Source organism: Pipistrellus kuhlii, unplaced genomic scaffold, assembly GCF_014108245.1.
Source record: "Pipistrellus kuhlii isolate mPipKuh1 unplaced genomic scaffold, mPipKuh1.p scaffold_m20_p_15, whole genome shotgun sequence".
Taxonomy (NCBI): Eukaryota; Metazoa; Chordata; class Mammalia; order Chiroptera; family Vespertilionidae; genus Pipistrellus; species Pipistrellus kuhlii.
Window position 1 is genome coordinate 33209253 of NW_023425460.1, and position 22678 is coordinate 33231930.

A 22678-nucleotide genomic window follows, 5' to 3' on the forward strand; every position below is an offset into this window, starting at 1 on the left:
CGGTTTGGCTCAGTGGTAGAGCGTTGGTCTGCGGACTGAAAGGTCCCAGGTTCGATTCCGGTCAAGGGCATGTACATTGGTTGTGGGCACATCCCCGGTAGGGAGCGTGCAAGAGGCAGCTGGTTGATGTTTCTCTCTCTTCGACGTTTCTAGCTCTCTATCCCTCTTTTCTCCTCTCTGTAAAAAATCAATAAAATATATTTAAAAAAAAAAAAGAATTGACTATTAGTTAAGGAGTCCCTTAATAGAAGTTTTCTCCCTCTGTCTTTAGCTACACTGTGTCCCATTGTTCTGTTATCACATTCCATACTTGGCATATTCACAGTGAAAAGACTGCTTCTTATCATTTGGTTATTGGTTTACCAATTCCCTGCCTTTTACTACTGGTCTTGTCCCCTTCTCAGAATGACCAGATTGAGCCTTTTGCTTAACAGTAATTGTGGAGGGGAGGGGAGCTGGTGCCCTCATCCCCACCCATTCCCTGTTCTAGTCCTGCCCTGAAGACAGGTCTACAAGCAGTTCTTTCTCTGGAAAGTTCAGAGCTTTCGTCAGCAATCTGAAAGCAAAAGGAATAATCTCGCAGGCCACACACAGAATCCAGAGCCTGGGCTGGGCTCAGCAGGCCAAACCCACTTCACTTCTGAATAGTTGCCAACCCTGATGCCCTGGTTCCCACTCTGGGCAAACCCAAGGAGAAAGCCCCACGTCGTGTGGCTCATGTGTACGTCACCACTGTCATGGGACTGGGATTGTAGCTAAAAGGAGCCTTGGTTAGGCTTCTCAAGTTCCCACGCCTGCTGCCATTGATAGAATATAACCAGTATCCTGGAGTTAAAGTGGAAAAATTGAGACTTTTCCATCTGAAGAGACCACGGTGAAGAAAATGGATAAGGGTCTGTCAGTGTGTAGAGTGTGGGTAGGGTGAACAGGGGCATGTACTGTAAACTGTACAGCACTAGAGCTCAGGAGCCTTATCTTAACACTGGAAGGAGATGGTATTTTTGGATATGTAAAAAGTCACCTTATGCAGTGGGAAGTGTAAATATAGAATGTGTTATATAGACAGGTGGGAAAAGGGAAATGAATGGAAAGATTTAGATCAATTCCTGAATTACCAAGGTGTGCCTCTAAGCTATCTCATCAATCTCTGCTTGGTGTTCCCAATACAGGAGGAATCCTAGGCTAACTAGGTTTTTGTGGCCAAGCAGGCAGTTTTTATTGAGTATTGCCATGTGTCAGGCCCTGTGTGTGAGCTGCAGTTGTCCTCATTTTATAAATTAGAGCATGGAGGCCTAGCTGAATTATATAATTCACCCAGGGTCAATAAACTGGGAATAAGGGTCAGAGCCAAGATTTGGATGTTGGGTTGTTTGACTCCAGATCCAGGCCTCTTCACCACTGGATATTGCCTGTAAAAGAGGATAAAGTGGGGTAACTGCCTGCCAAGTCCCAGGAAAAAATAACTGGAAAGAAGGCCATGGAAGTCTACATACCAATGCACAGAGTAAATGTGGTATTTTAGTTTGCCTGAAACCCAAGAGGGTGGCAGGTTAGAAGAGAGGGGCCATTTGGCTGAGAGAAAGAGACTAAAAAATAAAAAGATGCTGGAGTATGTGCTCCATTGGAATGAGTGGGGAGAAGGTACAGGAAATGAGATCCAACAAGAAAGACAAGAGGGGCCCCCGGGGTGAAGGTGGAAGAGTGGTCCCACGATGACAGCTGTGCTGCAAGAATAGAAGGCAGCCAGTTCAGACTGGAGCAGTTTGGGAGGACCCTCCAAAGAAATATCTCTAAGAAGATAATATCCTATCTAATAAAAGAGTAATACGCAAATTGGCCATCACTCCAACCCACAAGATGGCTGCCCCCATGTGGTCAGAGATGGATACCTCCATGTGGACACAAGATGGCCACCACAAGATGGCCAGCAGGGAAGGGCAGGTGGGAGGGACCAGGCCAGCAGGTGAGGGCAGTTGTGGGTGATCAGGCAAGTAGGGGAGGGCAATCGGGAAGTACCAGGCCTGCAAGGGAGGGCAGCTGGGGGCGATCAAGCCTTCAGGGGAGGGAAGTTAGGGTGACCAGGCTGGCAGGGGAAGGCAGTTAGGGGCAATCAGGCTCGATGGGGAGCTGTTAGGCATCAATCAGGCTGGCAGAGGAGTGGTTAGGGGGTGATCAGGCTGGCAGGTAGAAGTGATTAGAGGCAATCAGGAATGCAGGTAGGTGAGCAGTTGGGAGCCAGCAGTCCTAGATTGTGAAAGGAATGTCTGGTAGGATCAGGCCTAAATGGGCAGTCGGACATCCCGTGAGGGGTCCCAGATTGGAGAGGGTTCAGGCTGGGCTGCGGGACACCCCCAACCTCTCGTGCATGACTTTCATGCACTGGGCCTCTAGTTGACAAATACTTGATGTATTTGAATCTCTTAGGAGAATCTGTAGACCATTGGTAGTTTAGAATTCAATCTGTAATAAACACATTGAAAACCAAGACAGTAAATCCAAGAAAAATTACATCAGAAAGGAAGAGTAATCAAAGTATACTACATGACTCAGTTGTAAACAGCATTCAGTATCGTATAACAATGTAAATACTTAGTAATGACTCAAACAAGATCACAATACACTTATCTTGAGAAGATGAGAAGGTGGGGTGTGGGGATGGAAGAGTACTAAAAGCTCATCTTCCATATTGGGAAGCCTGAAAGGGAATACCCAGAATTAGAAATAAAGCATATTAGAAATATTGAGGAAAATCCCAAAAGAATCAGCTTACAGATGAAAGTGGTTGTTTCTGAGAAGGGGATAGTGGGAAGATTGCTTACTACTGTAATGAACCTTACTTACAGAACTATTTGACTCTTTAACCTTTATATTAAAAAAAAAAAAAAAAAAAAGTTAAAGAAATGCTATTATAGTAGCTGTTATGGCTTGCCCTACCCAGGAAAAAGGAAGGATGACACTTTTCAGGAAAAAAATCACAAAGTTGGTGCCAAGGCAAGCCCTGGTCATGCAGAGGAGCTTCAGCTTCCCTGGCATTAGCTGAGAGCTGAGTAGTGTTTAACCATCCAGCAGGCCTCCTAGGAGTGTCCGTCTTGAGGTAAAGGAAATGATGAGAGACACTCGTCTGTGCACCTAATTCTGGCCAGTGAAGAGGTTGATGGCGTAAAAGTGACAGGGCCTTGGGAGAAAGCATGTTGGGCAGAGCAGTGCCTGCCGGAGAGTGGTCTCCAGGGGGAGGGCCCCCACAGCCTGTTAGGGGGTTTTGTTGGATGTTCAGTGAAAAGGGAGTTCTCAAAGACACAGACTCACACAAAATGAAACCAGTTTGCTTGCTTTCTATATCCCTCCTCAGAGTCTTCAAAATGCCAACATTTTATGAGTCTCTAATCTGAGATGCAGCATATTACATTCAGCCCTTGCCACATCTGCTTTTCTAGAAGCTTCTCTTAAATTAAAATTCCATCAAATACCCATTGGGAAGCCCTGCCCTGACTTTCTAGGAAGCAGTTCTTTTATGAGTTCAGGGGGAAAAATAGATGTGTCTTCATGGTCTTGAAACCCCCAGAAGAAAGACCACTCAAAGGGTTGGGAGGTTCTTAAGGAGTAATATTGTGGTTACATTTTTAGCTGGCGTCAGGAACCTGGGGATTTTGCTTCAGCCCTTTATTTGCTCAGTGTGTGACCCTGGGTTGGTTATTTAAGTCTCTGAGTTTCAGTTCATCTGTAAAATGGGGGAAATAATAGGGTTGTATGGAAATCAAAGTATTTAAAGGGTTTAGCATAGGACCTGCACCATAGTCTGCACTCAAAAAAAAGTGCCTCTTAGTATTATTATTGTAAATAGTCCCTTGAAAATTAAAAGGAGGTTGAATACTTCCAGAGACCAGTATAGATGTGAAAAAATAATTTATATAACTCAATTTTTTTTAATATTTTATTGAGTTTTTACAAAGAGGAAGAGAGAGAGGGATAGAAAGCTAGAAACATCGATGAGAGAGGGACATCGATCAGCTGCCTCTTGCACACCCCCTACTGGAGATGTGCCCGCAACCAAGGTACATGCCCTTGACCGGAATCGAACCTGGGACCCTTCAGTCCGCAGGCCGACGCTCTATCCACTGAGCCAAACCGGTTTCAGCATAACTCAATTTTTAAAAAAAATTTTTTGAGCAAAAGCTGGAAGGAGAAGTATGTTATAACAACACAGACTTTAAGGAACAGGGTCAAGAAAAGCTGATATTTAAGAACTGAGTCTTGCAAAAATGTTTTGACCAGCAAAAATGACTTCAGTTTTTGTACTTCTGTTTGGAACAGCAAGAAGGAAAACCTACTCCTTTTTGGGCAGAGTAAAGTTAATCAGTGGCAGAAAGGAGGCAAAATTTACTCAAGTTCTCTTATGCTTCCATTTCAAAAAGAATGGTTGTCAGATCAGGAAGGTGATCACACAGGCATAGGAGGATCAAAGCCATGATTTCAAATCTCCTGGTCCACATGTATTGTGCCCCAGAATCCCAGGCAAATTGGCAGATGAAATTCAGGAGGCTGAAGTCAGAATCTTTGAGGGGATGGGAGAGAGGTATGGGCATACTGAAAGCAAAAAGTATCTTGACTCTCTAATGTCTAGACAAGTGAGCGTGGTGTCAACTCGGGAAAAATTCTGGACCAGATTATTCAGCAAGTAGGCTGTGAACACTCCGTAAGGGAAACAGCCCCGAGAGTCAGCAGGGGCTCATGAACAGTCAGACCTGCCAGGCCATCCTCAGTACCTTTTTGGAAATAAGTTACTTATTTCTACCTGGTAGACAAAGAAAGTACTGTGGAGCTTTTATAGGTGGGGTTTAGTAAGACATTTTGAGAATGCCCTCTGCTATCATTGTTGGCAAGACAGAGAAATGTCCACAGAGCATCCAGGAGGGGGAGGGGCTTGGTGATGGGACGGTTGGGTTGGTTTATAGTTGGTTGAGTGAGCATACCCAAGGGTACTGATGTCAGTCTGTCAGCCTGTTTGCCTGGCCCTGTCCTGTTCAGTTAGTCAAAGCCTGGGATGAGAACATTGATGGCAGTTTATCAGCTTTGTCAGTGATGTGAAGTCAGAAGGGAGAGCTGATATGATGAATGCCAGAGTCAGTTTTCAGGAATATCCGAGCTGCTTAAAACACTAGCCAGATAGTGTGGAGTTCTGCTCTTAGCCCCAAAAACTCCACAGGACCCACAAGATGGGGGTGAAGAGGTCTCAGTGCAGCACAGGGGAGTGCAGTATGAGTTGGCAGTGCAATAAGGTTACAAGGAATAGACAATTTGAAGACAGTTTTAAGAGAAATAAAATATCCTGCACAAGAAAGCTCATAGTCCCTCTGTAATCTGCACTGGTTAGGCCTCATTGTATAGTTATTTCCACACACAACCTTTCACTTCTGGACACGACACTCTGGCTTTATGCGCCAGAGTGAATTCATAGGAGAGAGATGTGGATGGAAGGAAAATACCAGAACCTTGTCTTTAAAATATAATTGGAAGTAGGGGCCACAAATTCTGGAAAAGAGAAATTGTTAATGGGCAGTGAGAGCGGCTTTAGGGATTTGAAAGGCGGTCATGAGGGTGGATTAAACTTCCTGGGCATCTTGACGATGAGTGAGTGAGAACTACAGGAAGGCCGATGCAGGAGGGAGGCCTCAAGGGCTTTCATTGGCCTATAGTTGGGCCTTCCCAGGGCCCCTTTCCAGCCCCATCTCAGAAGCCCCCTCTCAAGCTCAGGGCAAAGCCTTTGCTCAGAAAGGGGGGATGACTTGGCCAGAAGCAGATGGAATATGGGCCCAGGGAAAAGGCAAACAGTCTGTATTAAGCTGTCAGCTTCTTGCAGGAGGAGCAGATAGTCTTCTAGAGGCAGCCTCTAACATCCTGGTAATGCATTCCAGATATATTTTGAGTGCCTAATACATCCCAGACACTGTTAGGTGCTTAGCTTGGGTCATCTCATTTAATCCCATAAAGAAGGAGTATTGTTATTTATTTCCATCAAGAGGATACGGAAGCTTAGGGAGAGGTTTAAGTCATTTGCCTGAACCAATGCTTTTAGCCATTCTGTCATCCTTCACCCCTGGCTCCATATCCCAGCAGTCCTAGGGGGTGTGAGCCATGCCTCCCTGGGAGCCCTTCTCCCTTCCAGCCCCTAACCTCTGCCTTCCCCTCCACTGGGAGCTCCAGGAGAAAACAGCCCCGCTGAAAAATTAGGCCATGCTAGCGAGCACACTACCTATTTTTTTATGACTAAGATTAAGCTGACAACCATGCAAAACATTGCAAACCTGTGTCGGCTGCAGATTTAATACCTCACCCAGCCCACACAAATAATTCATGCTTCTGAATCGATGTCCAGAAAAAACAAATCAGCAAAAAGCTGGGCTCCTGCGTGAGTGTGGAGCAGCCGCATTTCCATTGAAGCAGCATGCCGGAAATACCCGAGCTCCAGGACTGCACATCCAGCATTCTGCGATTTTTTTTCTCTTCAAAGATTAAAGTACGATTTCAAATGATTGAAGGTTGGTGGGAGGTGTAAATGTGGGCACTTGTCACATTAGTTCTTCAGATGATTAAGTTCTTTTCCATTTCTTTAAAGCTGTTTGCAGTTGGGTTTGATGTCCTCGTTCAGGGTGAGTGTGTTGTAGCAGTTACCAAGGTGACTTTAGCTGACTTTCAACAATTTATTTTTCCCTCCAGCTTGAGATGTCTCTAGTCCTGTGTGCTGTTGATTCTTCTCTCCCAGCCTCCCACCCCCACTCCCAGTTGCTATTCATCAGCATTTTTGCCTGTGCCAGAGAGGCCTGGATCCTCCTAGCAGGCCCTGCAGGCTCTGGGGCCCTGCCTGGCAGCCAGGCCTCAGCCTCTTTCCGGAGGGAGCACGATGATATGTCAGTGTGCACCAGGGTAGTCAGAGATGGCACAGGGAAGCAAGTGTAAGAGCCACGCCCTGCCTCTTGCACTTAAACTCACTCTGTGACCTTGGGCTTGTCACCTCACCTCTCTGAGCCTCAGTTTCCTCATCTGTAAAAGTAGGGTTAGCCTAGAATCTACCTGGGGTGTTTGATGCAAGGACTCAGAAAATCTCTGGGCTCCTAACTCGGGAGCAGAGGAGGGGCTCGGGGCAGGAGAGCTCTGCTGAGTCCCACCCTTGTCTGGGCCTGGGAAGGAGGCCATGTTTAGTGTTGCTCTCCTTTCTGGGGAGGGAGGCAGGAGGCCTAGCAGCTGGACATAAGGGAAAGCGCTGGTCAGAGGTCCTAGGCTCCCACACTGGCCTGCTGCAGACCAGTGTCCTGGCTCTGTTTTGTAAAGGAAAGAGGGAGATGAAACAACCTGAGTTTCCTTCCAGTGCTGAAATTCTGTGACCCTCTGGCCAGAGCGTTTGTCCCCTTAGGTCTTGTGAAAGGGTTTGTCAAAGGAGAAGCGAGAGCAAAGGGCAGTTTCAGAATTGGCTTTGGGAAACCAAGGGGAGGGAGTGCTTGGTGAAAGAGCAGTCACATACATCCAGGGATGGGTCCACCCAGCTCGTGGGGGGTCCCCATTACCTCAGGGGCTTTTATAAGCCTACGTCGCCCTTCAGCCTTTTGCCTGCTGACCTCACACCTCCCTCTGGGGAGGTCCTCTGCCTCACTGGCCGCAGACCCCAGCGCTCAGCCTTCCAGTGTGTGAGGAGGTTGGCCCTGCCCCTCACTGGCTCTCCGCCTGTCAGGCCCAGGCATCCTGGGTGGCTTTGGCCACTTGAATTATAAATAACTAGAGCTTCTCACCCAGTATTTTGATGGACACTGGGGGATTGTTCTGAGAGTCACTGCCCAAACCAGGATCCGGCCTTTTGAATGGGATCAGTGGGTAACCCTCATTTCTGGCTGAGGCAGATTTGAGGCGTTTCAGTAGGGGCAGCTGAACTTGAAAAAGCAAATCTTAGATTGCGACGGGACCCCGTGACTTAGCTGTGGGACAAGCTGTTGGTAGGAGGGAGTATGAGGCAGCAGTGACAGCTCACTGTAGCCAAGGCCACAGTCAGAGTCTGTACAGGGCTCTGCAGCCCATCCAGGCTCACCGTCTGCCTCTGAGAGCCTGGCTCCACCCCTCGCCGAGGACTGCAGCATTTCCTGCTCAGACGAAGGATGCGTATGTCACTGCAGCTCCTGGCCATCAGCAGAAGTGTGTAAGCCTAGAGCCTTTTCAGAGCAGCTGGAAGGAAGCTTTTGGAGCCTGTCTCCTGGGTTTCTAGTAACCACAGAGAACTCGGAGTCTGAGGCTCCGGGTCAGAGAAGAAGAACCCCAGAAGCTTCTGCTGTCGTCATAGGGAAAAACAAGTCACCGTGACACAAACATTTATACCGCGTGTTGGCCAGAGATGTGAGCTTCAGAACCAGATCTGTCTGCGACCACAGCCCAGCTTCACACTCCATGGCTGTGCAGCCTGGACAAGTTACTTACCCTCCCTGATCCTCCGTTCCTTATCTGTAAAGAGATAGAACAGTTCTGCCCACCTTGTGGGGTGCTGTAAGGTTGTTTAGCAAGTTCTCTTTTTAATTAAAAAATTTTTATATTTTATCCATCACCATTTATCCCTTCTATGCCCTCTTCCACCTCCACCTGCCCCCCACCACCTGTAATCACCACACTGTTGTCCATGTCCATGAGTTCTCATTCTTTTTGTTCCCTTTTTTGCTCAATCCCTTCATCAACCCCCAGCACCCCCTCCCCACCCAGAGCTGTCTGCCTGCTCTCTCTGAGTCTGTCTCTGTTTTACTTGGTAGTTCTTTTGTTCATTAGCTTCCACATGAGTGAAATCATATGGTACTTGTCTTTCTCTGACTGGGGCTTATTTCATTTAGCATAATGTTCTCCAGATCCATCCCTGCTGTTGCAAAAGGGTAACATTTTTTCCTTTTTGCAGCAGACTAGTACTCCATTATATAAATGTGCCACAGCTTTTTTATCCCCTCACCTCCTGATGGAGGCTTTGGCTGCTTCCAAATCTTGGCTGGGCAGGTTCTTATGGAGTGGGGGCTGTTGTTATTACCATCAATCACTGCCATTGTCGTTGTTCAGGATTCCAGCCTGGGAGACTCCCATCTTGTTCCGCCCGGTGGTCAGAGCCTATGCCTGTGCTTGCTTCACAGGAGCCGCAAAGACAGCCTGGAGAGCGACAGCTCCACAGCCATTATCCCCCACGAGCTGATCCGCACACGGCAACTCGAGAGTGTGCATCTGAAATTCAACCAGGAGTCAGGAGCCCTCATCCCTCTCTGCCTAAGGTGAGAGCCTCACAGCACCCAACTCGGTCTCAAGGAGCCACCGTGCCTGTGCTTGCCACCTCCCCCCTCCCCCCACACCTCCCTGGAGTCTGGGACCAGGGAGGAGCACTAGTCAGGCAGCTCCATGGAAGCCTGTCGGGAGCCTGCGGACTCCGAACCGTCCAGTAGCCCCCACTGTGCTGAAGATCTCTCCTTTGTCCAGAGAGGTGTCCCTCAACCTGTTCCCTTAGGAGGGGAGGGAGCTCAGTGACATAGGGCATCTCAGATGCCCCTGCCCTCCCCCAAACCCAGAGTTAGGGCTGGCAGGGTCCCCAGAGCACTGGCGTAGAAGGGCAGGGCTGTGGTGGATTGGCCTCTGTTTCCTCCTGCTTGCTGCTTTTCCCACGTAAAACACGCAGCTCTTCACACCCAGTGACCAGTCCAGCAGACTCCTCGAGGGGCCAGGAAGCCCAGCTGTGTCCCTTCTGCTACTGTCCACAGTGCCAGAAACCCAGCCCTGTCCGGAGTGCAGCTCCCCACAAGGGGATGCTGCACTGGGCTGCATCTGTTGCAGCTGGCTTCCTCCACAGCTTTCTGGGGTTCCACCCTCCGCTCATTGCAGGGAAGGCAACAAGAATAATTCGAAACATCAGTAGCAAGGAAGGAGGACAGGGGAAGAAGGAGCCCCAAAAGCTCCTGCTGCCATCAGAGGGAAGAACAAGTCATTGTGACATAAACGAAGTTTATATAGTGTGTTGGCCAAAGATGCGGGCTTAGAACCAGATCTGCACTGGTTTGGACCCTCCACACTGTCCCTGGAGCCTGGGGAAGGAGCTTGGGTGGTGACAGGCTGCGCCAGCCACCCTGGTTAGCAGCGCAGAGATAGTCGTCAGGACCAATGGCAGCTGGCAGGGTCCCCCGTTCCCCACAGCTAGGACCCCAGGCATTTCCTCCCCAGCTTCCTCTCAGCCAGGCTCAGGGCCTTCCGATTAGTAAAGGGTTAATCTGGGGCAGCCTGAGAAAGCAAAGAGCAGCTTTGCCTCCTTTGCTGACTGGCATCTTTGCCCCACTGGTTGCTCCTGCCTGCCCCTCCCCCAGATGTATTTCCAGACTGGGGATTAACAGTGACTTCTTATGCTCCCTCAGAGTGACCCCACTTGGCTTCAGCTTTCTCTCTCTCTCTCTCTTTCTCTTCCTTCCTTCCTTTCTTTCTTTCTTTCACATTAAAAATTGGCTTCTCCCTTTGGGGCTAGTCATTTATTTATTTTTTTAATTACTTTATTGATTAAGGTATCACATATTTGTCATCATCCCCCTCCATTCCCATCGCAAACCCCTCCCCACGCATGCCCCCACTCCCCTGTTGTCCATGACCACTGGTTAGGCTCATATGCATGCACACAAGTCCTTTGGTTGATCTCTCTCCCTTATCCCCACCCTCCCCTACCTTCCCTCTGAGGTCCAATGGTCTGATCGATGCTGTTCTTGTTCATCAGTCTGTTATTCATCATTTCCCCTAGATGAGGGGGCTAGTCATTTAAATCTGATGGGAGGGGCAAGCTGTTGGGAGATTCTGGGCATAGGGCTTGTGCTCTGAAGGCACTCCACCGTCATCCAGGAGCGTGGGAAATTAGGAACTACATCACCCCCCCATCCTCTAAACAAAGAGGCCATGACTCACCCACCCCACCTCAGCTCTGGGCATGACCCAGGGTGCACTGCTAACTGCCCTCTCTGGCCTCACCAGGACATGAAGGAGGCGGACTTGACTTCCCCCGAGGCCCTCTGAATGCTGCTCTAGTGTCTGCTAGCTTTGAGCGCTTTGGAAGAACGCCATGAGAGAAATTGTGAGAGGCTTCTCTTGGAAGGTGCTGAGATGACCATGTGTAGTTACAGTCCCCCTGGACTGGTGGGCCTTCAGGAGGGCATGTGCCAGGCATCCTGTCCCAGGGAGCAGAGCCCCCAATCCCTGAGCCTCAGCCAGGCCTGCTGCTCACTGTCTTCCTGTTCCCACCCCCAGGGGCAGGCTCCTGCACGGACGGCACTTTACATATAAAAGTATCACAGGTGACATGGCCATCACATTCGTCTCCACGGGAGTGGAAGGTGCCTTTGCCACTGAGGAGCACCCTTACGCGGCTCATGGACCCTGGTTACAAGTGAGAAGGCTCTTTTTCTTCTTCCCACCTCCTTCTCTGGGCTCTTCCAGCCCCCGTCCGCTCCCTCTCCTCCCTCGGCAGCTCTCGCGGCTCCTTCCTGAGGGCTGGTATGAGAAGCCCTGTGGGGTGTGGCTGCTGCTGCCTGTCCCCTCAGCTCCAGAGCCCTTCCTGGCCTCTCCCCTACCCCCCGAGACATGAGTGATAGCTCTCTGGGCCCTGGCCATTGGTAGATGTTTGCCATGGAAATCCAGGTTTTAGGGGTGTGCTCTGCACCCTGGGGAAACCAAGGGTGAAGTAGAATGGGGGATGGGTGGGGGCCACTCTCGAGTTCCTGTGGAAATCCCACCAGAATTCCTAGAAAATGGGCCTGTGGACCCGGAGCTGGGATGGGCAGGCCTCGGCAGGCGGAGCCTCTCCCTCCCCTCATCCAGTGGCTCTCCCATTCCTCCGGATGGAGACCAGCTTCTCTGCACAGAAACCTGCTGGCTTGTTCTCCTTTACTGTTCTGGCTGGAGCACAGCTTCAGTGCCACTGACAAACGGGGTGCTGGGCTGACAGCTACAGGCCCCCTTCCAGACCCCACCTGTTTCAGGCCTCATAGGTACTTGGTCTGTCCAGGTGTACTAGACCCGTGGTGGGCAAACTGCGGCTCACGAGCCACATGCAGCTCTTTGGCCCCTTGAGTGTGGTTCTTCCACAAAATACCACCGCCTGGGCGAGTCTGTTTTGAAGAAGTGGTGTTAGAAGAAGTTTACGTTTAAAAAATTTGTCTCTCAAGAGAAATTTCAGTTGTTATACTGTTGATATTTGGCTCTGTGGACTAATGAGTTTGCTGACCACTGTACTAGAGGAACATCCTTGTTTGTTGTTTGTTTGTTGGGGTGTGGGAGGAGGGACACTCTGCCTTACCTCTCTCCGGAGTATCAAGAAAGGGACTCTGACCCTAATCCAAAAGGTGGCCTGCCTTGTTTGTGGGTGGGGCTGAGATTACAGGAGAGGAGAAGAGTTTGTGGGTTTTGTGGGTTTAACACGGTCCCGGGTGGGATGGGGGAGGATCTGTGAAGCATATACTACACGGTTAATGTGGGCATGCTTTCTGTCTGCATGTGTGTGTTGTCTTGCAGCTGAATTTCTCCTCCTTTAGGCCGGCATTCTTTCCCCCTCCCCCAAAATACTAACCCTTAATTAAAACAAACAGCAGACAAGGGACACCAACCACACTCCCCAGACTCAGCCAAGGTAGAAGTGGAGGCTGGTGCTTTAGGGATATTGTGCTCCATAAATTATCTTGCCTTTTTCCACTGTTGTTATTACATTGTTTCATAACAAAATTACTTTGAACCATAAAGTTATAAATACATTTTAAAAGTCCCTCTTGGTAACATTAGATTTCTGTCCATGTGGTGTTGATAGTTACTGTAGCAAAAGCTCTGAAGTGTAACATTTGAAATTAGCTTAGTACAAGTGGAAAAGGCCTCCACACCCCACCCCCAGCGGTGTCCCGGGCCCCCAGGCTGCCTCTGTGGACAGCAGGTAGGAGCAGGCCTCTTGCCTGGGCAGAGCCAGACAAGAGGGGGAAGGTGGAGACCATGCAGGAGACCCCAACCCCTGAGAGCTCACAGGGCATCATTCCCAGTAGATGACCGAGTGCTGACAGATAACATTAGCGTATATTGGAGGTTCATGCAGTTTCTTGGGAAAGTAGAGCCTGGGGCCTCCCAGAACTCAAAAAGAAATCCTCCCACCCCAATACAGTTTACACCCTCAATTCTGAACCTGTTGTTGGAGTCCCACTTCCCGCAGGAACATCTTCTTGCCCTGAGGAGGGGGTGGTCAGCATCTCCAATTCTTACAAGCCGAGGAACCTTGAACTCCCAAGGACTGAGCAGATGCCATGTTGCCCATCAATTCCCCTACAGTTCTGGACCCAACTCTAGTTCCCAAGCCTCCTATCCCCAGCTCTGGCATTTCAGCCCACTTCCGCTCCCCTCGCCTCGCCTGCAGCCCCTCAGTGAGCTTCAGTACTAGGGCTCTGCTACTCCCATGCACATGTTCCCTCCCGTTCACTGTTGCCTGGGGAACCGGGAGCAGTGGGAACCAGCCGCTGGCTTCAGCATGTTTCAATAAAGTTGCTGTGCTGGGAGCTGCTTAATCAAAGGCCTGTGTTATGGGCTCATTAGTGTGGTCCACCACAGGGGCCAACTCACAGGGGAGCTCCCAGGAAAGCTGGCTAGGGCCTCACTCTCCAAGCACACACCCTCACTCACCAAGGGGTTTCTCAGGCCCTTTCCAGAAAGTCCTGGGAAACCTTCTGCCCTGCCCCCAGCTGGTCCTCACCATAGAACCAACACCCACAGCAGCCCTCCTCCCCATCCAAGCAGTCAGCGTTTTCTGCATCTGACTGCCAGCCTACTTCCTTTAGGGTCTTGCCACAGTGGTCATAGGCAGCTCCCTAGCTTGTGGGAACGTGGGCCTGTAATTACTGTGGGCCTGAAGGTCTCCCTCTGAGGCTGGTTGTCTCCCTGGGAGTCTGCAGGACCTCTTTGGGGCCTGGGATTAGGCTTGTCACCAGTAAGGGCAAGAGACCCAGACTTTTTTCTTGGCTGCTACTTGAACCTTCCTGTTGGTCCCCGCTGAATTGGGAGGGGCTGGATGACTTCTTGCATCAGCCTTCAACAGTCTTGGAAGCCTTCATTTCCAGCCTTGGCACCTTGTTCTGGCTACCAGCCCAGGCCTGTTATCTCTTGGGGGAAAGGCATGGCAAAGACACCCCACATGGGAGGAGAGTGACAAAGGAGAGGCTGAGAGAAAAAGGCAGAAAGTGAGGGAATCTGGGCCTGCACCTGTTCTCCATGCTGCTTTTCTCCCCGTCTCTCCAGCCCCACGAACGTCAGGCCCCAGCAGCACAGAAAGGCAGGGTCATGGCAACCCCACGGTGAGCACGGGATGAGTCTGGCTTCCTGGAGGAGCTGGAGAGGCAGAATCCTGCTCCAATTCCTAGGCTTCTCCATTGAGGTGGACACCTTGACTCCCTCTGCCCTCCCATCCTGCTGTTTTCACCCTCATCGAGATGGTAAAGCCTATTGGCTAACTCTGGAGCTGGGCAGGCAGGTCTTCAGACCTGAGGAGAGGCCTGCCAGCATCCTCTCCTGCCTGCCTTCCCCCAGAATTCTTGGTCTTGGTGGCTTGAAACAAGCCCTCTCCCTTGAGTCTGTCATCACCATGCTGTTAGTGCTGTGAGCAGGAGCCCAGCCCAGAGCTAAGTCATTCATCCGTCCCCAGCCAGGATGATCGAAGGGGAGGAAGTTGGCCCCAGAGGTTATGTAGGGGTCACATCACCAAATATGAGAATATTTTTTTAAGCCCTGCAATGCTTTCTCAGCTGTGTGGTGTCTGACAGTTCACCCAGGTGGTGCTCCCATTCCCAGCCATTGCCTCCCAGCCCTGACGGGAGGTCCCAGGCTTGGGAGAAGAAACCCTGCAGCTGCTCTGAGTGGCTCCACCCTGCAGGCCAGGTTTAGGGACTCACTGCTGGGCTCTCCTCCTCTGACTCATCACTGTCCTCAGGAAAAGCCCCTGCCCTCTCCCCTCCCTACCCACCCAGTTGGATGTGTGTGAAAGACACTTGGTAATCCCTTCAGTGCCTCCAGTTTTCCCTTCCACTGGTGAGCCAGGCCACAGCCCGTTCTCCCTGGAAGCCTTTGCTCGGGCTGTCGTGGTGACCTCATTGTCCAGGGGCACACCCATTAGGGTTTAGATCCCAGCACCCCTGGGGAAATATACTGCCCTCCCTTTCAGGAGGTGATGGGATGGCCCACGGTGCCCTCACCAGCCAAAAAACAGCCAGAGCAGGAGGAGTCAGAGCCACCTCCTCCCCACCAGAGCCAGCTCCTCACCACCCACTGAGAAAGGGAAATGGGTGAGGCTTACCTGCCACACACGCTGCCCCTGAGCGTGTGTGTGTGTGTGTGTGTGTGTGTGTGTGTGTGTGTGTGTGTTCTAGGCTGTTTCTGGCTGTGGTTGTAGGTTGGAGTGAGGGGGACACAGACTGGACCGCTTCCTCACCCCGCTCCTTCACTGCCATCATGGGTGCCAGAGCAGCTCTTTGGCTTGGCCCTGCCCTGTAAACAACAATTTCCTTCCCTCAGAGAAGGAAGAGAGAGAAAAAGAATCCAAACTTGTTGGAAAGCAAGAACAACGTGTCAACACGAAATGCAAACAAGGCCCCAGACAAAGTGTGGATTGTCGTACCAGGGGGACGGAGTGGGCATTGTCAGCACTATTTGCAGACTCAGAAATATCATTGACCACAAACATTTGAATCAGACCTGCAGCATCTGGGCTTCTGCCGGTAGCATAGCCAGACCTGCCCGGGGCAGGCACTGACAAACAGTCCCTTTCTGAGTTCCTTTTGGGACTTGCTGGGGCCTGGGAAATTGGGCAGCTGTTGACAACCCTCCCTCATCACCACCAGCCAGGCTGCCCCAAGGTACCTGTGTGAGTAACTTAGACTAAGTTACTGGCCTAGATTCCAAGCCCCCTCCCTGATCAAAGGTAGAGTGTGATGGCGGCAAGGAGCTACAGCCACCAACTCACCCCTGCTGGTTAAGCCTGTGCCCAAACTCCGTTCCCCTGTGAACCCGAGTGTTTCACACACACACACACACACACACCCGCCATGATTTTCTGGAGCGCCTTTTAAAATGCACACGCCTTGGCCTTGCCCAGGATATTCTGGTTCCGGAGGTCTGGATGGGGGCCTAGTCTTCATATTTTCAAAAATTTCCCAAGGGAGGTTGGTTGGGGGCTTTCCCCTCGCAGTAGAGTGTCTCTTCCCTCCGGGGACTGTTTGTGCACAAATATAAACATTTTATGCCCAGCATTTTGTGAGTTTAGACATCAGTGAATGCTATTTAAAATTTTCATCATCATCATCATCATTATTTATACTGCTGTTTCCTGACCAGAATAACTATTGCCTTATGTATGCATTCTCTAGCTAGCCTGGAAATTTTCCCTGCTGTCCCACTTGGAAACCATCTTTGGGCATGGGTTTCCCTGCTCTTCCAATTGGCCAACTTATTCTATTGGGTTTTTTTTTTAATGTTTTTATTGGTTTTTACAGAGAATGAGAGGTATAGAGAGATAGAAACATGGATTGGTTGCCTCCTGCAGACCCCCTACCAGGGATCAAGCCCTCAACCAGGCATGTGCCCTGACCAGAAATCAAATCAGTGACCTCTTGGTTCATAGGTCAACACTCAGCCATCGAGCCACCCCAGCTGGACATGTCCAACCTGGTTTTTGAGCAGGTATGTTTATGACCCTCAGGGTGCCAGCCCTTTTGAGCTGAGCAACTAGCCAGGAGTTATGTGGCTAGTTGGAGTTAGGATTGTTGATTTTCCAGGCATTGGTCAAAGCCAAAGTCATCTTCATCTCCCCAATCAAAGGAGAGAGCAGTGTTGGCACTAATTATATAAGGTTTCTAGAATCAGGGTGCCTTCCCCAGATAGAAAAAGTGCCTCTACTACCATGAGGTCAGATTACTATTCCCTTTTTTAAAAAATTGATGAGAGAGAGAAAGAAGGGAGGTGAGAGAGAGAAAAACATTAATTTATTATTCCATTTATTTATGCATTTATTTGTTGGTTCTTGTATGTGCCCTGACCTGTGACCAATCCCACACCTTGGTATATCAGGATGATGCTCTTACCAAGTGATCTACCCAGGACCAGATCACCAGATTACTCTTCTTTTATGTTAATCCTCACCCATGGATTTTTTTTATTTTTATTTTATTTTATTTTTTTTTGAGCGAAGGGAAGGAGAGAGAGAGAAAGAAAAAGAAATACGGATGTGAGAAAGACACATCGATTGGTTGCCTCCTGCATGTGTCCCGATCAGGCTGGAATCAAATCTGCAACCCAAGTACATGCCCTGGGTATTGAACCTGCAGCCCTTTGGTACACTGGCTGACGCTGTAATCATTGGCAGCACCATCCAGGGCAGGTCACTGTTCCTTTAAAGTCCAGAAGACACTTGTCCTGCTTGTCTACACAGTGGAAATGATAGTTTTCTCCCTTGCAGGACTGCCATAAAGATTCGGTGAAACAGTACAGGTCAAGCACTAAGCCCAGTGCCTGGCACACAGAGGAGGCATTGCTCCTGCTATTGGTGGTGTTGTCATTGCTACTGTCATTGTCATCACCGTTCCCGTTATTATTTGTGGCAGAGCCAGGCAGCTCCATAGGGACCCAATGAGCTTCAAGAACCCCAAACCCCAGAATTGCACAGGCTTTTCCCACAGTTGTATCACAACGGGGAGTCTGTTACTAGTGAGAGTGCTCCATCATAGCTGTCTATCTCCAGTGTCCTGTTGATAAGATCTGTTAACATTCTCAGCTCCAGGTCTGAAATATACAAAGAACGGGGTCTTTGTTGAATTCAAGCGTCTAAGGTTTAACTCCCAAAGGAAATTAAATTAGGTGCCTGGAGCTATGACAGTCTGTCGTGTTCCTTTGCAGGGAATGTCACCCTTAATATCATGCAGATCTCATGTATAATTTTACCCCGTTTAGTTTCTTTAAAATAATTTGAAGTTTCCAGCAGGAACCAGCAAATCATCAGAAGTGAAAATTAACCAGCAATTAGGGTTGGTCCTCTTTTTTTGGTCCTGCCATCCCCTCTCCCAGCTGAGTACAGAATGAGTCCACAGACAGATGGTACCCTACACCCTTGGTAGTTGTTCTACTAAAAGCCCCCATAACCCACCCTCTCCACCAATCCCAGGCCTTTGTCAGAGGAACTGGCTTAGCGCTGAACTCAGCGTTGGTGGGGTTCTCTCTTCCATTGCTGTAAAACAGCTCTTTGGAGTCACACTGGGTGGGCATAGTCCCTGGGAGCCTTCCCCCACCTCATCTCACCCCCAGAACTCATTACCTCTCTGGCAGAAAAGTCTTCTCCCTCCAAGTTATTTGTGGGTTAGAAATCAGCCCAGCCTGCCCCAGACTGGAGCCATTGTAATGTAACTGGGTTTTAGGTATGCTTATGTTTGTACTAGCATTTGAAGAGATGGCAACAAGTCCCGGAAATGCCAAAAATATGAATGTGACTTTTGTACTACTCAGGCAGACTGGTGATAACTGGTAGAGAAACTCCGGACTTGGCGGTGGGGGAGAAGTGTGGGGGGCGGGGGGCGGGGGGGGGGACCCATGGGATAATAGGAGGAGGAGCAAGGAGCCAAACCCCAGTGGGAGGATCAGTGGGATTGGGAACTGTAGTCCGTGAGAGGAAGTCAGCCAGTCCCACTGTGCCGAACTGGGAGGAAGAACTGGGCGGGGGCACCGCAGCCCTCGCTGGGGTGTTTCCCTAGATCAGCTTTGCCTGTCTGAACCTTGTCTCTGTCCTCACTTGAGGCCCAAGCTCCCCAAACAGAAACTTGAGTGAGGAGACGGAGGCCGGTGGTCGGAGCTGTTTTGTTCCTGACTGTGGGCTTATGGCCTGAAATGGAGATATCCTTTGGCTCCCTGTCAACAAGGGTTGGGGGGTGTCCAGGTGGGGAATGAACTGACTTCATTTCTATGTCCCTGGGGCTCCACCCAGGGCTGGGCCTAGCAGAGGCACCCAGGGAATGCTGTGGAATCATGTAGATTGTTGGGCAGATGAGTGGAAGAATGAGCAAAAGCATAAACATCATGTGGGTAAGAGTTCAGGATTTGAAATGAGGCAGTACTTCAGGCACCAACTAACTTCAAAGTCCAGGAATGACTGCGATGTGGTCTTGTCTCAGCCACTCACAGCTGTGAGGTGTTGGGCCGATGACATAACCTATCTGTGCCTCGGGTTCCTCATCTGTAAGGAGACGGAGGGGATAAGGCTGTGAGCATTTGTAGGATGCCTGAGGTGGTGGCTGGTGTATTCACTTGGGATAGTTTCGCTCATTCCTTGTTCCTATCTGTATCCCATCAACCTCCTCCCTTTGGAGTCCTCTATCCTGGAAGGTCCTAGTGACCCTGCTGCTTTTCCTGTCATTTCACTTCATATCCCAACCTGACTATAATATATATATATATATATATATATATATATATATATATATATATATATATATATATATAAAATTGATTTTTTTACAGAGAGGAAGAGAGAGGGATAGAGAGTTTAGAAACATCGATGAGTGAGAATCATCGATCAGCTGCCTCTTGCACACCCCCTACCGGGGATGTGCCCGCAACCCAGGTACATGCCCTTGACCAGAATCGAACCTGGGACCTTTCAGTCCGCAAGCCAACGCTCTATCCACTGAGCCAAATCGGTTTCGGTTCAACCTGACTCTGACTATATTCTAAATGTTGGAATTTCTGCTCTTATCAGAGTGCATAATTCCCAGGGGAAATCTGATGGGTATTTTCTCAACTTCTTCATCCCCATCCTGCTCATAGAGGGTTTTCCCTCAGAGGAATCCTTCACTTTGATCGTTGCCCATTGTTTTCCTTCCTCTGGCCGCACCAGGTCATTCAAAGTGTGCCGGAGGAGGCAAAGTAGCAGCAGGGAGAGCCACAACCTGGTGGTGGAGGTGTCTGGTGGGGGAGGCCCCACAGACAAGCACAGGGAGGAGCTTGGCAAGAGGAAGACCTCCTCAGCCTGGTCCTGGGGTGGTCAGGCCTGGGGTGGGCCTGGCCTGGCTCTAGAGCCAGCCTGAGCAGAGGAGCCGGCTGGGAAAATGGCCCATCGGGCTGAGGAAGGCCTGAGTGTCCTTGGACATCCCCGTGGGTGTGAAACTTCTTTAGAGGGTGAGGGTGGTGGTTGTGCCAGCTGACTAGCGGGGCCAGGCTGTCTTAGACATCAATGTATAACATGACAAGGTGGCCGACTGGAGCAGCAAAGTGGGACAGCTGGGAGGCGAACTGGAAAAGAGGTTTCTCCAAGGAGGTTTTGAGGAACTCGGGCTGAATGGGCTGCAGGACGGAGTTTGGGAGCTTCCGGCCCGAGAGAATGTGGGTACACAGATGGAAGTGGGAGTTGAGAGTCCCTTTACCCATTTATAAAACAAGAGATTGGTGCACAGATTCCACATTCTCCAGCACATTCTTGGATGTACCTTCCGGGGCATTTCCAGATTCCAGACCGGCTTGTATTCCAAATCCAAACAGATTCCTTTTGTCCTACCAAGTGAGGGCGAGGGGAACATGTGACCTGGTTGGGCAAGGATGTTGGCAATCACTCTTCTCTGCCCCTCGGCTTTTGTTCCCCTCTATTGCACTGAAACCTGCAGGAGGCCCCAACTGCCAAAACTGGCATTTGCCCACCCATTTCCCATATCCCTTCTGGGACCAGATGGCCCCACCTTGCTTCCCTATTGTCCTCTGATGCCCCCCCTTCTTAATCCTAGTTCCTCTGATATTGCAGGTAGGTGGGGGTGGGGGCGGCAGTGGGGTGAGGAGGGGGGACGGGAGGGGGGTAACCGTCAGAATAGGCACTTCCCTCTGTCCCAGAACAGATCACCGCAGGGGCTCATATCTTCTCCCCGGCCAGGAGACGGTCCATAGCTTGACATTTGGCAAAAAGACCATCTATTGAAAACAAAAGTCTTGTGCTTTCTTTCCAGATTCTATTGACGGAAGAGTTTGTAGAGAAAATGTTGGAGGACTTAGAAGATTTGACTTCGCCAGAGGAAGTAAGCCTATTTGATTCCCTCTGACAGAGGACTTAGGTCTCCAGGAGCGGGCATGCATGTCTGCGTTTCTCTTTCTCTCTCCCTCCATCCCTCCCTCCTTGCGCTCTCTCAGGTGTCGGGATAGGCTGGAAGGAGACTCTGGAGACGTTAAACAGCGTTCTCTCTGTCTTCCCACCACCCAGTCCTCGTAAGGACACCCGCACACTGCATTGCCTGCTCCTGAGAACCGCATTGAAGGGCAGCCAGGGCCTGCAGGCTAGTGCGTGTGCTCCCCGGCCCCTGCTGTTTCCTGGCAGGTTCTGAACAGAAAGCTCCTGCCTGCTGCCAGAGAACATTCCGCTGGGGAGTTCTGGTGGGCAGCAAGGGACTCCTGCTCTCGCCTCAGGCCACCCAGGAGCCACTCTCCTGACTCCTTTCCCCAGCCAGAGGCTCTCCCCTCTTGGTCCGCCGCCTCTAACCCAGCCCAGAGCCTGAGGAGCTGGCAGGCCAGGTGGGCGCTTGTGCTTTCCTTGGCTGCTCCTCGGGGGTACAGGACTGGAGCCCATAAAGCCCTTTGTTTTTCTTCCTTGTTCCCGGCATCCTCATTTGCAGGGACTTACCTCATCCTGGAAAGTCCCTTCACCTCCCCTGGCCTCCTACTAAGCAGCACCCCAGTGGGATCTGAGCCTTCCTGGCCTTGATGCCGATAGGTTAGTAGAACATTAGCAAGCTGGCCTTGGCCTCTGGAGAGTTCTCCTGGGCCCTCCCCGGCCTGTGGAGAGACAGGCCCTCCCTGGCCTTTTCTGCCGGGAAGTGTGTTTGGGGGAGAGCTCCTTCACTTCCCAGGGTCCAAGCTTCCCAGCCAAGGAGAGGCCAGGCAGGAGCTAGCTTTCCGCCAGGAGCTCCAGCTGCCAGGACTCCTGGGCGACACAGGACAGGTGGCCTCCAGCCTCCCGGGGTGCGGGAAGAGTGCACAGGGCGGGCCTGTCCTGTCTGGGGCTCCAGGTGGACAGGAACTTCTGAGAGCCTGAGGTCACCCCTCATAGGACAGTGTCTCCTCTCTCTTCTGGGATACAGCTTGATAAATTAACTCATTTATACATTCAAAAGTCACCAAGCACCCAGTCTGTGCCAGCCAATCAGCCCCCACAAGCCACTGGTCCCTGAGGCCCAGCTCCCATTCACACAGACCAGAGCCAGCTGCCCAGAAGACTTCCGGAGAAGCCATGTAGCACTGGATGGCGCTGTGCCAGCTGCTGCTCTGCGCTTGGATGTTGAGGGGGTGGGAGGGGGGCAGTCCAGGCAGGAGGGACAGGAGCCAGGGGAAGCTTAGGAAAGTAGGTCACTAAAAATGACTTTTTTTTCCCCCCTTCTTTCCTGTCCGGAGGCTGTCCCCATCCCTTGTCCCACTCTCCATTTAGTCCTGGCTGGACAGTCCCCCATCAGAGGGACAAGCCAGGAAATATCAGGGTTCGCTTCCAGCCCCAGCTCTAGACAGGCTGAGGGCCGCTCTTCCTCCTGTCCAGCTGGCCTGACCTCTCTCCTGGCCCAGGACAGTGAGCGTCCTGAAAGGTGGACCCTGTTTCCCAGTCAATGCACATCTA

General features: G+C 50.7%; 1 protein-coding gene across 10 annotated transcripts in view; it reads left to right on the forward strand.

Moving 5' to 3' along the window:
* Positions 1–22678, forward strand: part of SUFU (SUFU negative regulator of hedgehog signaling) — an 82268-nt gene that overhangs the window by 55715 nt on the left and 3875 nt on the right. For 3 of the 10 annotated variants that reach the window (XM_036437911.2, XM_036437908.2, XM_036437909.2), the window contains exons 9-11: positions 9147–9281; positions 11281–11419; positions 21027–21095. In XM_036437911.2, coding sequence (XP_036293804.1) covers positions 9147–9281; positions 11281–11419; positions 21027–21095 — 343 coding nt within the window. Of the gene's footprint in view, positions 1–9146; positions 9282–11007; positions 11151–11280; positions 11420–16672; positions 16732–21026; positions 21096–21277; positions 21656–21686; positions 21785–22678 lie in introns of those variants that run through there. The other 7 variants (XR_006741717.1, XR_004987979.2, XR_004987982.2 and 4 more) reach the window with 5 other exon arrangements.